At 43.1% G+C, this 14,620-nt stretch overlaps 1 protein-coding gene across 2 annotated transcripts in view; it reads left to right on the forward strand.

Annotated features, from left to right (window-relative positions):
* Positions 1-12,271, forward strand: part of LOC138648011 (flavin-containing monooxygenase 5-like) — a 59,819-nt gene extending 47,548 nt beyond the window's left edge. For both annotated transcript variants that reach the window (XM_069737468.1, XM_069737467.1), the window contains exons 8-9: positions 10,532-10,604; positions 11,482-12,271. In XM_069737468.1, coding sequence (XP_069593569.1) covers positions 10,532-10,604; positions 11,482-11,812 — 404 coding nt within the window. In that variant the 3' untranslated portion in view covers positions 11,813-12,271. The remainder of the gene's footprint in view (positions 1-10,531; positions 10,605-11,481) is intronic.
* Positions 12,272-14,620: the final 2,349 nt, after the last annotated feature.

The raw sequence follows: 14,620 nt of genomic DNA on the forward strand, positions 1-14,620 counted from the left end.
ACTTTCTGTCCCTCACCTTCTTTGCCTCTTCCTCTCCCTCTCTTTCTCTCCATCTCTCTCCCTCTCTCTCTCCCTCTCCCCCCTCCCTCTCTCCTTCTCACTCTCTCTTTCTCTCCTTCTTCCTCTCTTTCCCTCTCTTTCTCTCCATCTCTCTTCCTCTCTGTCCCTCTCTTCTCCTCCCTCTTTCTCTCCCTCTTCCTCTCCCTCTTCCTCTCCCTCTCTCCTTCTCCCTCTTTCTCTCCCTCTTCCTCTCTCTCTCTCTTCCTCTCGTTCTCTCTTTCTCCCTCACTCTCTCCTTCCTCTTTCTCTCCCTCTATCTCTCTTTCTCTCCCTCTTCCTCTCTCTCCCTCTTCCTCTCCCTTGTCCTCTTTCCTCTCTCTTTCCTCTCCCACTTCCTCACCCTCTCTTTCTCTCCTTCTCCATCTCTCTTTCTCTCGCTCTTCCTCTCCCTCTCTCTCTCTTTCTTCCTCTCCCTCACCCTCTCTCTTCATTTCTCACTCTCCTTTTCCCTCTTTCTCTCCATCTTCCTCTCCCTCTCTCTCCTTCTCCATCTCTCTTTCTCTGGCTCTTCCTCACCCTCACCCTCACCCTCTCCCTCTCTCTCTCTCTCCCTCTTCATCTCCCTCTCTCTCCCACCCTCTCTTTTCTCTCTTTCTCCCTCACTTTCTCCTTCCTCTTTCTCTCCCTCTTCCTCTCTCTCTTCCTCTCCCTTGTCCTCTTTCCTCTCTCTCCTCTCCCAGTCCCTTACTGGAGTGACCTTTCTGGTGAAGGGCCACTGCAGTTGTAAGATGCACCTATTTCGTTATGAGGCCTGTGCTGGAGTAAGAGGCTCCTTAATCATATGTCTCTTAATGAATTCAGGGCGTCTTACTCAAGCAGTTCTTTCTTTAAGACTGACATGCAAAACGACAAACAACCATTGTTACTGACTTATACTTTGTGTATCATATATAGTGTTATCTTAACAAAAATCTACAGTACCTCGACATTTCTCACAATCCTGTGGTAGTAGTTAAGTTTTTACTTTCTTCTAATAAACACCAGAAAATCTTACTGATCTGGCATGATGATCAGATAATTTGTGTGCCTTTTTTGTTTAGAAATAAAAATCTGAGACACTGGCAGGCTTACTAAGGTCTTGTTGGTGGATGGACGCCTCTACCTTTGCCAAGGAGCAAAAGATAGAAGTGGAATAAAGGAATAAAAATGTTCCTAATAGTAGACAAAGGTGTCAAGGAGGCCTAGTTTTCAACATTATTATTGTGCAGGATTGCTGAAAGTCATTGGAAAAGGGTGGAGACTAGAGAACCAAATCTTAGAAAATTATTGTTGGTAAAATCAATTCAGAGAGATATGTTCAATAGAATATGTCCATCACAAGTTAGGATCTCTCCGCAGTCTGCACAAGGAGGATACTCTGGTTAAGAAAAAAAATCATTTAAGCACAGAGATTGTAAAGAAGCGACCTTCACACAGATCACAAATCATTAATTTGATTTAAGTGGGGATTTAAACTATGGAACGATTACTGTATTTTTCGAACTAGAAGACGCCCCGGACCATAAGACTCGCCTAGGTTTTAGGGGAGGAAATTAGGAAAAAATAATTGAAGCAAAAAAATGGTCAATTCTGTACTGTAATATCCCCTATCCTGGTATATATGTTCCCCTCATCCCCATTCTGATACGCATGGCCCCTCATCCCTATCCTGGTATGCATGGCCCCTCATCCCTGTACTGGTATGGATGGCCCCCTCATCCCTATCCTGGTATGCATGGCTCCCTCATCCCTATCCTGGTGTGCATGGCCACATCCTTATCCTGGTATGATTGGCCCCATCACGATCCTGGTTCGATTGTTTCCCGTCCTTATTCTGGTATAATTGTCCCCATCCTGGTCCTGGTTTGATTGGTCCCATCCTTATTCTGGTATAATTGTCCCCATCCCATTCCTGGTATGATTGGCCCCATCCTTTTTCTGTTATAAATGGCCCCATCCTGTTTCTGGTATGATTGGTCCTATCTTTTTTCTTTTATAAGTGGCCCCATCCCGTTCCTGGTATGATGGGTCACATCTTTTTCTTTTATAATTGGCCCCATCCTGTTCCTGGAATGTTGGTCCCATCCTTTTACTTTTATAATTGGCCCCATTCCGTTCCTGGTAGGCACTGCCCCATCAGGAAAGATGAAAAAAACTAACCATTACACTCACCTACACAGCGTGGAATGCAGTGCATATTCATTTCTCTTTAGTAGCGGGCACAGGAGTTAGCTGGGGCCGCCAGCTCCAGCCTCTTGTGACCCAAAGCTCCACCATAACCGCTCCCCCACATCCCCACCACAGCCAGAGCCCATACATCTGGACTATAAGACACCCCCCATTTACCTCCACATTTTGGGAGGAAAAAAGTGCGTCTTATAGTCCGAGAAATACAGTAACAAAGGAAAATGGAAGCAAGAGGTTGCTTAGCATACATGATGCTTATGAACTGCACATGGCCTCCAACAAGTCTCTGCAAACTGATGCTGAGTTAGGAGAGGTGCCTGGGGTTTCCTTTCTTAGGGAGAGTCATCAAAAGACAACATTAGACTGTAAATTGTGTAAATACATAATATATTAACCTCATGGACGTTGCATAAAAAATCCTACTGATTTGGTATTTCCCTTAAAAAAAAACCCAAAATTTTCACCAACAAGGTCAAAGGGGACTGTGCTTTCACCAAGGGCATGATTCATCATTTGTGATATATTAAAATCACTTATCCTTTTTTGTCTTGTGGTAGTCACTGTCATTTTTTGCGCAAAATTCTTCAAAATGCCATACATGTTTCATGAGTACGCCGCAAACTAAAAAACGCTCTTCATATCTTGTCTTTACCTGTTTTTGTTGCAACTTTTTAACACTAAGGCTGTGTGCACAAGTTGCTGTTTTTTCGCGTTTTTTTTTCAGTTTTTCCCGATAAAAACGCTATAAAACCGCAAAAAAACTGCATACAATAAGCATCTTATAATTTAGAATGAATTCCGCATGTTTTGTGCACATGATGCATTTTTTTCTGCGAAAAAAACGAATCGCGGTAAAAAATGTAGCATGTTCATTAATTTTGCGGGCTTTTTTTTGCGGATTTCCCACTACAAAATGCATTGGGAAATGTCTGGAAAAAGCGCAGCAAAAACCGTGGCAAAAACGCATGCAGATTTCTTGCAGAAAATTTCAGGTTTTTCTCAGGAATTTTCTGCGAGAAATCCTGAACGTGTGCACATAGCCTAAAAGTTGGAAATCCTTAAAAATGTGAAAAAATGTGCCAGTTTGAAAACTCCTCCAGAAACTTTATAATCAAGGGGTAGAGGGGGATAAAGGGGTAAGATGCCTCCCCCCCAAAAATGCGACATTTGGTAAAAGTCACATTTCATGAATCTGTCTACATCATCTGGATAAGCAAAGTTAATAAGGGAAAATAAAAAAAAAGACTTTAACCCCTTTACCCCCAAGGGTGGTTTGCACGTTAATGACCGGGCCAATTTTTACAATTCTGACCACTGTCCCTTTATGAGGTTATAACTCTGGAACGCTTCAATGGATCCTGGTGATTCTGACATTGTTTTCTCGTGACATATTGTACTTCATGACAATGGTAAAAATTATTTGTGAAAAAAACGGAAATTTGGCGAAAATTATGAAAATTTCGCAATTTTCCAACTTTGAATTTTTATGCAATTAAATCACAGAGATATGTCACACAAAATACTTAATAAGTAACATTTCCCACATGTCTACTTTACATCAGCACAATTTTGGAACCAAAATTTTTTTTTGTTAGGGAGTTATAAGGGTTAAAAGTTGACCAGCAATTTCTCATTTCTACAACACAATTTTATTTTAGGGACCACATCTCATTTGAAGTGATTTTGAGGGGTCTATATGATAGAAAATACCCAAGTGTGACACCATTCTAAAAACTACACCCCTCAAGGTGCTCAAAACCATATTCAAGAAGTTTATTAACCCTTCTGGTGCTTCACAGGAATTTTTTGAATGTTTAAATAAAAATGAACATTTAACTTTTTTTCACAAAAAATTTAATTCAGCTCCAATTTGTTTTATTTTACCAAGGGTAACAGGAGAAAATGGACCCCAAACATTGTTGTACAATTTGTCCTGAGTATGCCAATACCCCACATGTGGGGGTAAACCACTGTTTGGGCGCATGGCAGAGCTCGGAAGCGAAGGAGTGCCATTTGACTTTTCAATGCAAAATTGACTGGAATTGAGATGGGACGCCATGTTTCGTTTGGAGAGCCCCTGATGTGGCTAAACATTGAAACCCCCCACAAGTGACACCATTTTGGAAAGTAGACCCCCTAAGGAACTTATCTAGAGGTGTGGTGAGCACTTTGACCCAACAAGTGCTTCACAGAAGTTTATAATGTAGAACCGTAAAAATAAAAAATCATATTTTTTCACAAAAATTATCTTTTCGCCCCCAATTTTTTATTTTCCCAAGGGTAAGAGAAGAAATTGGACCCCAAAAGTTGTTGTACAATTTGTCCTGAGTACGCTGATAGCCCATATGTGGGGGTAAACCACTGTTTGGGCGGATGGGAGAGCTCGGAAGGGAAGGAGCGCCGTTTGACTTTTCAATGCAAAATTGACAGGAATTGAGATGGGACGTCATGTTGCGTTTGAAGAGCCACTGATGTGCCTAAACAAACATTGAAACCCCCGACAAGTGACACCATTTTGGAAAGTAGACCCCCTAAGGAACTTATCTAGAGGTGTGGTGAGCACTTTGACCCACCAAGTGCTTCACAGAAGTTTATAATGTAGAACCGTAAAAATAAAAAATCATATTTTTTCACAAAAATTATCTTTTTGCCCCCAATTTTTTATTTTCCCAAGGGTAAGAGAAGAAATTGGACCCCGAAAGTTGTTGTACAATTTGTCCTGAGTACGCTGATACCCCATATGTGGGGGTAAACCACTGTTTGGGTGGATGGGAGAGCTCGGAAGGGAAGGAGCGCCGTTTGACTTTTCAAAGCAAAATTGACAGGAATTGAGATGGGACGCCATGTTGCGTTTGAAGAGCCACTGATGTGCCTAAACATTGAAACCCCCCACAAATGACACCATTTTGGAAAGTAGACCCCCTAAGGAACTTATCTAGAGGTGTGGTGAGCACTTTGACCCACCAAGTGCTTCACAGAAGTTTATAATGCAGAGCCGTAAAAATAAAACAAAATTTTTTTCCCACAAAAATTATTTTTTTAGCCCCCAGTTTTGTATTTTCCTGAGGGTAACAGGAGAAATTGGACCCCAAAATTTGTTGCCCAATTTGTCCTGAGTGCGATGATACACCATATGTGGGGGGAACCACTGTTTGGGCACATGGGAGGGCTCAGAAGGGAAGGAGTGCCATTTGAATGCAGACTTAGATGGAATGGTCTGCAGGTGTCACATTGCGTTTGCAGAGCCCCTAATGTACCTAAACAGTAGAAACCCCCCACAAGTGACACCATTTTGGAAAGTAGACCGCCTTAGGAACTTATCTAGATGTGTGCTGAGCGCTTTGACCCACCAAGGGCTTCACAGAAGTTTATAATGGAGAGCCGTAAAAATAAAACAAAAATTTTTTCCCACAAAAATTATTTTTTAGCCCCCAGTTTTGTATTTTCCCGAGGGTAAAAGGAGAAATTCGACCCCACAATTTGTTGTCCAATTTGTCCTGAGTGCGCTGATACCCCATATGTGGGGGGGAACCACTGTTTGGGCGCATGGGAGGGCTCGGAAGGGAAGGAGCTCCATTTGGAATGAGGACTTAGATGGAATGGTCTGCAGGTGTTACATTGCATTTGCAGAGCCCCTAATGTACCTAAACAGTAGAAACCTCCCACAAGTGACACCATTTTGGAAACTAGACCCCCTAAGGAACTCATCTAGATGTGTTGTGATAGCTTTGAACCCCCAAGTGTTTCATTACAGTTTGTAACGCAGAGCCGTGAAAATTAAAAAAAAAAATCTTTCCCCCCAAAATTATTTTTTAGCCCCCAGTTTTGTATTTTCCCGAGGGTAAGAGGAGAAATTCGACCCCAAAAGTTGTTGTCCAATTTGTCCTGAGTACGCTGATACCCCGTATGTTGGGGGAAACCAACGTTTGAGCGCATGGCAGAGCTCGGAAGGGAAGGAGCGCCATTTGGAATGCAGACTTAGATGGAATGGTCTGCAGACGTCACATTGCGTTTGCAGAACCCCTAATGTACCTAAACAGTAGAAACCCCCCACAAGTGACCCCATATTGGAAACTAGAACCCCCAGGGAACTAATCTAGATGTGTTGTGAGAACTTTGAATCCCCAAGTGTTTCACTACAGTTTATAACGCAGAGCCGTGAAAATAAAAAATCTTTTTTTTTCCCACAAAAAATATGTTTTAGCCCCGAGTTTTGTATTTTCCCAAGGGTAGCAGGAGAAATTGGACCCCAAAAGTTGTTGTCCTATTTGTCCTGAGTACGCTAATACCCCATATGTTGGGGTAAACCCCTGTTTGGGCACACGGGAGAGCTCGGAAGGGAAGAAGCACTGTTTTACTTTTTCAACGCAGAATTGGCTGGAATTGAGATCGGACGCCATGTCGCGTTTGGAGAGCCCCTGATGTGCCTAAACAGTGGAAACCCCCCAATTATAACTGAAACCCTAATCCAAACACATCCCTAACCCTAATCCCAACAGTAACCCTAACCACACCTCTAACCCTGACACACCCCTAACCCTAATCCCAACCCTATTCCCAACCGTAAATGTAATCTAAACCCTAACTGTAACTTTAGCCCCAACCCAAACTGTAGCCCTAGCCCTAACCCTAGCCCTAACCCTAATCCTAACCCTAGCCCTAACCCTAGCCCTAACCCTAGCCCTAACCCTAGCCCTAACCCTAACCCTAGCCCTAACCCTAGCCCTAACCCTAGCCCTAACCCTAACCCTAGCCCTAACCCTAGCCCTAACCCTAGCCCTAACCATAGCCCTAACCCTAGCCCTAACCCTAGCCCTAACCCTAGCCCTAACTCTAACCCTAGCCCTAATGGGAAAATGGAAATAAATACATTTTTTTAATTTTTCCCTAACTAAGGGGGTGATGAAGGGGGGTTTGATTTACTTTTATAGCGGGTTTTTTAGCGGATTTTTATGATTGGCAGCCGTCACACACTGAAAGACGCTTTTTATTGCAAAAAATATTTTTTGCGTTACCACATTTTGAGAGCTATAATTTTTCTATATTCTGGTCCACAGAGTCATGTGAGGTCTTGTTTTTTGCGGGACGAGTTGATGTTTTTATTGGTAACATTTTCGGGCACGTGACATTTTTTGATCGCTTTTTATTCCGATTTTTGTGAGGCAGAATGACCAAAAACCAGCTATTCATGAATTTCTTTTGGGGGAGGCGTTTATACCGTTCCGCGTTTGGTAAAATTGATGAAGCAGTTTTATTCTTCGGGTCAGTACGATTACAGCGACACCTCATTTATATCATTTTTTTATGTTTTGGCGCTTTTATACGATAAAAACTATTTTATAGAAAAAATAATTATTTTTGCATCGCTTTATTCTCAGGACTATAACTTTTTTATTTTTTTGCTGATGATGCTGTATGGTGGCTTGTTTTTTGCGGGACAAGATGACGTTTTCAGCGGTACCATGGTTAGTTATATCTGACTTTTTGATCGCGTGTTATTCCACTTTTTGTTCGGCGGTATGATAATAAAGCGTTGTTTTTTGCCTCGTTTTTTTTTTTTTTTTCTTATGGTGTTTACTGAAGGGGTTAACTAGTGGGCCAGTTTTATAGGTCGGGTCGTTACGGACGCGGTGATACTAAATATGTGTACTTTTATTGTTTTTTTTTTTTTATTTAGATAAAGAAATGTATTTATGGGAATAATATTTTTATTTTTTTTTTCATTATTTTGGAATATTTTTTTTTATTTTTTTTTACACATTTGAAATTTTTTTTTTTTACTTTTTTACTTTGTCCCAGGGGGGGACATCACAGATCAGTGATCTGACAGTTTGCACAGCACTCTGTCAGATCACTGATCTGATAGGAGTGCAGGCTGCTTCACAGTGCCTGCTCTGAGCAGGCTCTGTGAAGCCACCTCCCTCCCTGCAGGACCCGGATCCGCGGCCATCTTGGATCCGGGGCTGGAGGGAGCAGGGAGGGAGGTGAGACCCTCGCAGCAACGCGATCACATCGCGTTGCTGCGGGGGGCTCAGGGAAGCCCGCAGGGAGCCCCCTCCCTGCGCGGTGCTTCCCTGTACCGCCGGCACATCGCGATCATCTTTGATCGCGGTGTGCCGGGGGTTAATGTGCCGGGGGCGGTCCGTGACCGCTCCTGGCACATAGTGCCGGATGTCAGCTGCGATAAACAGCTGACACCCGGCCGCGATCGGCGGCGCTCCCCCCGTGAGCGCTGCCGATCGCATATGACGTACTATTGCGTCCTTGGGAAGTAAAGCCCACCCCACATGGACGCAATAGTACGTCTAATGGCAGAAAGGGGTTAATAAGAAAGTCAACTTATAAGGCTTGAGAAAGGTCCACACTTTGGACTAAAACGTCGCACATGGGCCAATAAAATACTCTTATTTTTTCTACTGGAGTGCTGCCTTCATCTTTCTGGACAATAGCATGAGGTTTGGTATATACCTGGAAGGATTTTTTGCACCCTCTGTCTTCTTTTGGTGCTGCTTTTTGTTTTCTTTTTCCAACTTATAAATAAGCCGGAAATACAAAAGCCACTACAAAGGTGCAAATAATTTCAGAAAACTGGAGAAACAGCGATGACAAATCGAGGCCAAGTGTCTATGCGAGGTGATAATCAGATTTATCTTCAGGGTTCCTAGTTCAGAGCTTGCCCTTTTGGACATTGGCTTTGACCAACTGCACTGTGCCACAATCCAATTTCTGAAAAAAGTTCCAATGCAATATCCTCTAAAACAGTGGTCCCCAACTCCAGGCCTCGAGGGCCGCCAACAGTGCAGGTTTTCAGGATTTCCTTAGTATTGCACAGGGGATTCCAACCCCTGTGCAATACTAAGGAAATCCTAAAAACCTGCACTGTTGGCGGCCCTCGAGGCCTGGAGTTGGGGACCACTGCTCTAAAATGTCAACTCAACATACGTAGTTTTTGTGCCTAGAATTACCTTCTGTCTGTACATTAGTCTCATCATTCCAGAGTGCTGAATGGCGTCAGGGTTCTGTTACTTCAAGCCCCTTGGTTCCTAGGCAGAGATGCCACACTTCCCTTTGCCCAGCAATTATTGTGCATGAGTCCCATTTTAATTAAAGGGCTATTTTTTGTCACACAACATGCAGTTGCATCTTTTCACCCCCATTTTGAACGGTAGGTGAGAGAGTAACCCTTCAAAATTAAATTTGACCCTAACACGTTACCATTGACAGTGGGGAGTTGGTCGAAAGTTTTGATCACTTGTTTGTTCATTCCAACCATCTGTGCACTTTCAGCACCATGTAAGGCCGGTTTCACACGTCAGTGGCTCCGATACATGAGGTGACAGTTTCCTCACGTACCAGAGACACTGACTCACGTAGACACATTAAAATCAATGTGTCTCTGCACATGTCAGCGTGTTTTCACGGACCGTGTGTCCGTTTGGAAAACACGGAGACATGTCAGCGTTCGTGGGAGCGCACGGATCACACGGACCCATTAAAGTCAATGGGTCCGTGTAAAACACGTACCGCACACGGATGTTGTCAGTGTGCAGTCCGTGTGCCGTGCAGGAGACAGCGCTACTGTAAGCGCTGTCCCCTCCGCATGTGGTGCTGAAGCCGGAATTTATCCCTTCTTCGCATATTCCTCACTGTAATGAGCGGGACCACGTGACCGCTCACACAGCACAGGCTGCAGCCGCTGAGAGGAGACATCGCTGGAGCTGGGTGTCGGTGAGTATTTCCTGGCAAGCGGTGGGGATGGGGGAGCGCACAGGGGATTAAAGGCGGGAGGGGATGCAAAAACTTTATTTTTAAGGGGAAAGAAAAAAAAGATTATTCATTCCTTCTTTCCAGCGAAAGCTGCTGGGAAGAAGGGATGAATACCGGCTTCAGCACCCCACGCAGGGGACAGCGCTTAACTGTAGCGCTGTCTCCTGCACGGTCCGTGTGGTCCTCAGTCGGCACACGGGCGGCACACGGCTGCCGCACGTGTGCCACACTGATGTGCTACGTAAGCACACGGACACGGATAATTCCGGTACCGGAATTATCTGGACGTGTGGGACAGGCCTCACAGGACCATGTTCTTGAGCTATAGGCAAGTCCCATTGGTGGGACCCGAAATCTGCTATACATTTATGGCATCTTCTCCACTTGACATGCCATAAATATACAAGATGGGAATACCCCTTTAAAGAAAAACAAATCTATATTTAGGAAATAGAAATGTGATCTAAATCTTTGCATCATGTGTCATATTAGTTTATTGAAACTTGATACCAAATATTGCTATTACTTTGTTCTTTAGGAGAACAACGACTGCCCCCCGTCTGTGACATGAAAGAGGATATCAGAAAAAAGAGAGAAGAAATGGAAAATCGGTAATTTTACCTATTCTTTAAACAGATGTATACTCTGTATTTAAAGCAGAGCTTTCTCCAAGGAGATCATTGAATAGGTCCAAGAAAACCGTGAGATTCCATGAAACCATGGATGGAAAAAGTGCTCTACAGCTGGGCACAACGTTCTCTGCTCCAAGTGCCACACTGTCAGGCTGTGCCACTTCCAAAGACCACAATAACATTTAAAGGGGGATTATTATCACATTGATAAATCAATGTTTTATCTGCTGCAGATCTAGCAGTTCTCTGAATGTTGAGCTCTATATTCCTGCTCACAACACTGACTGACAGCTTTCTGTGTACACTGTTCATAGGCAGAAAGCTGCTAATCAGTGGTAGGGGTGAGGTTAGATAATAAGGCATAAGACACCAAGTCCTTTAGTGATAATCTCCTGCTGATAAAACACTGATTTTTTTTAAACATCAAGACACAGCCTAGTAAATGACGCATTGCTGGAATCAGGGTCCCTGTTTCTACATCCTGTTGCTCTCTGATTACATAGCAAAACCCTGCTGACAGATTCCCTTTAAGATTAGCTTGACAGTTTTTATAGCTGTCTAGATACAGTCAATGTTTAAAAGTGTCTTTACCAAGGGGTCATTGCTCAGAAGTTTTTATCAGGGCATGTCCTTAGGCTTCTCTGCATTTCTATCCTCTGTACGATGCCCTTTTATTAAAAAAAAAAAAATGTAGTTGCACATAAAAAGCCCACATTCCGGCAACCATATGGCGTATACAAAAAATAATGAACTGAATACTCAGGGGAGCAATGGTAATAATATAATAGCAAATTCTGACAACTTTTGACCTGGTGATGGCTAAATGTAATTTCTATACCTATTCTCTCCTCCTCAGCTATGTCTGCAGTCAGCGACACACCATACAGGTGGATTACTTGGAATTCATGGATGAGCTGGCAGAATTGCTAGGCGTGAAACCAAAAATGAGTCTTTTTCTAACTGATCCCCAGCTTGCCTGGAATGTGTATTTTGGCCCGTGCACGCCATATCAGTATCGGATATCAGGACCTGGGAAGTGGGTGAAAGCGAGGGCAACCATCTTATCTCAATGGGACAGAGTCTTGAAGCCAATCAAAACGCGATATGTAGAGCCAAGCTCACGCTTTTCTCTTCTACACGTGATCATAGGGCTGGTCATTTTGGCTGCTATATTCTTTTTTTTATGATTGGTGATGAAGGAGAGACGGGCTCCAATAATGACACTAATTTGTCCAGCAGATGACAGATTTATGAACTACTGAATAATATGATCACACTGATGTTTTTGTAAATTTCATCAGTATCTCGGTGAACTTACCATATTTTCATAGGGTCTCTATAGATAAGGAGCCTTATTTTCTGGAATATAACAATGTTTACAGTTGTCTTCTAGATTTTAGTGAGGAATTTCATCAATAATTTTCATGAGACACATTTGAGTTTATTGAAATTGGTGCAACAATTTGGGATTTAATACTCTCCCCAGATTTTGGGTTTTAATTACACAAATAAATGACTTGTAAATCCTGCTCCAATACATACATGACTGTATGAGTTTTATGCATCAGTGATGAGTTATCATTTTAATATAAAAAATACTTTAACTTTTAATAATGAAAACAATAAAGCTTTTCATTTCTTGAAAATATGTAGCTTTTTGTCTTGTTTTAATAGCAACACATCAAAAATTACTGCCATATCCAAAACACTTTCATTTAATAATGGATTTATGTTGTGTTCAATATTTAGTTTTCATCCAGTCCCAATCCCCTGTTTTTGATAGAACATTTATACCAAAAAGAACACAGAGATAAATTTAGACTGCCATATAAAGGACCCATAATGTACAGATGCATACAGGCATAAAGGTGCTTCTCACAAAATTAGAATATCAACAAACAGATAATTTATTTCAGTTCTTCTGTACATAAAGTAAAACTCATACAGTTAGGTCCATATACGTATATTTGGACATAGACAACATTTTTCTAATTTTGGTTATAGACATTACCACAATGAATTTTAAACAAAACAATTCGGATGCAGTTGAAGTTCAGACTTTCAGCTTTCATTTGAGGGTATCCACATTAAAATTGGATGAAGGGTTTAGGAGTTTCAGCTCCTTAACATGAGCCACCCTGTTTTTAAAGGGACCAAAAGTAATTGGACAGATTCAATAATTTAGGGTAAGCACAGAGATAGACTAGGGATAAGATAAGTACTGTTCATATACTTAAGTGGCTTATCAACGTCATAGGACATAAGATAACAATAGGTTTAATCAATATGATAGTATATAGTTAATGGAGAGAACCTAACAGTGGGTGGGGACTAGTGTTAGTAAAAAGAGGGCACTTCTTGGTAGTGAGGGGAGATAGAGAAGTGCAGTGATAAAGTCACGTCAGGTGCTGTGTGCTGCTCGGGCCAGCATGTATCAGTCATTCAAAGCAATAGGAATTCCTACTGGAATCCCGAGTAGATGTTTCTGCCATGTCCAGAGCCCAGGGTCTGGTATAGGGGCTGCTGGGCACATCATGTGCTCTTGCATACAGTGGAAGATGGACCGGGACCCGTGTAGACGGAAGGTGATGGATCCCAAGTGCAATGCTGAACTGGTCAGGAAATCCCAGAGGCTGACTGAGTCAGTGGGCTTAGGGCTATTTCAGGACGAATGAATGGTAGGGCTGAACATGCATTACACTAAGAAAGTAGGAAATATGAAGTGTTGTACCCTATCCAACATGATACACCCTGATGAACTTGAACTGACCAGTAAACATTTGCTTGTTGCAATGAACTTGGTGTCCCCTGAATAGTGTGCGGCAGCTCCCGAGGATGTTAGCCTGAAAGCAGTTGAGGCCTGCGACCTACAAGTAAGTGGGATGCACCACACACCTAACAGAACACTATGACTAGAAGTCTGTTTTCCTGTATAGTGCCCGTAACCGGACAGCAGCTCGCTCATGACTACCGCTCTCGGTTACTTTACACATGCAATACTTGTGAGAATCTTCCCACTCTCCACCCACAGGAGATTTCATGCCATGGTATTCCCTACTAACCAGAATCCCTCAATGTCTGTCCGCTATTTCATCCTTCTTCTCCACTAGATTTCTAAAACTTAACATGGACAAAACAGAATTCATCATCTTTCCCCATCTCACGTGACCCCCCAACAAACCTTTCCATTACAGTAAATGGCTGTCCACTCTCCCCAGTCCCACAAGCTCGCTGCCTCGGGGTAATCCTTGACACCGATCTCTCCTTCAAACCACATATCCAAGCCCTTTCCATTTCCTGTCACCTTCAACTCAAAAATATTTCACGGATCCATACATTCCTAAACCAAGAATCTGCAAAAACCCTAGTCCATCCCCTCATCATCTTTCACCTTGACTACTGCAATCTCCTGCTCTGTGGCCTTCCCTCTAACACTCTCGCACCCCTCCAATCTATTCTAAACTCTGCTGCCCGACTAATCCACCTGTCTCCCTGCTATTCCCCAGCCGCTGCCCTCTGTCAATCCCTTCACTGGCTCCCCATTGCCCAGAGACGCCAGTACAAAACCCTAACCATGACATACAAAGCCATCCGCAACCTGTCTCCTCCATACATCAGTGACCTCATCTCCCGGTACCTACCAGCATGCAACCGCCGATCCTCACAAGATCTCCTTCTCTACTCCCCTCTTATCTCCTCTTCCCACAATTGTATACAAGATTTCTCTTGCGTATCACCCCTACTCTGGAACTCACTACCACAACATATCAGACTCTCACCTACCATCGAAACCTTCAAAAAGAACCTGAAAACCTACCTCTTCCGACAAGCCTACAACCTGCAGTAACCACCAGTTGACCAAACCGCTGCATGACCAGCTCTATCCTCACCTACTGTATCCTCACCCATCCCTTGTAGACTGTGAGCCCTCGCGGGCAGGGTCCTCTCTCCTCCTGTACCAGCTGTGACTTGTATTGTTTAAGATTATTGCACTT

The sequence above is a fragment of the Ranitomeya imitator genome, chromosome 8 (assembly GCF_032444005.1).
Source record: "Ranitomeya imitator isolate aRanImi1 chromosome 8, aRanImi1.pri, whole genome shotgun sequence".
NCBI classification, from domain to species: Eukaryota; Metazoa; Chordata; class Amphibia; order Anura; family Dendrobatidae; genus Ranitomeya; species Ranitomeya imitator.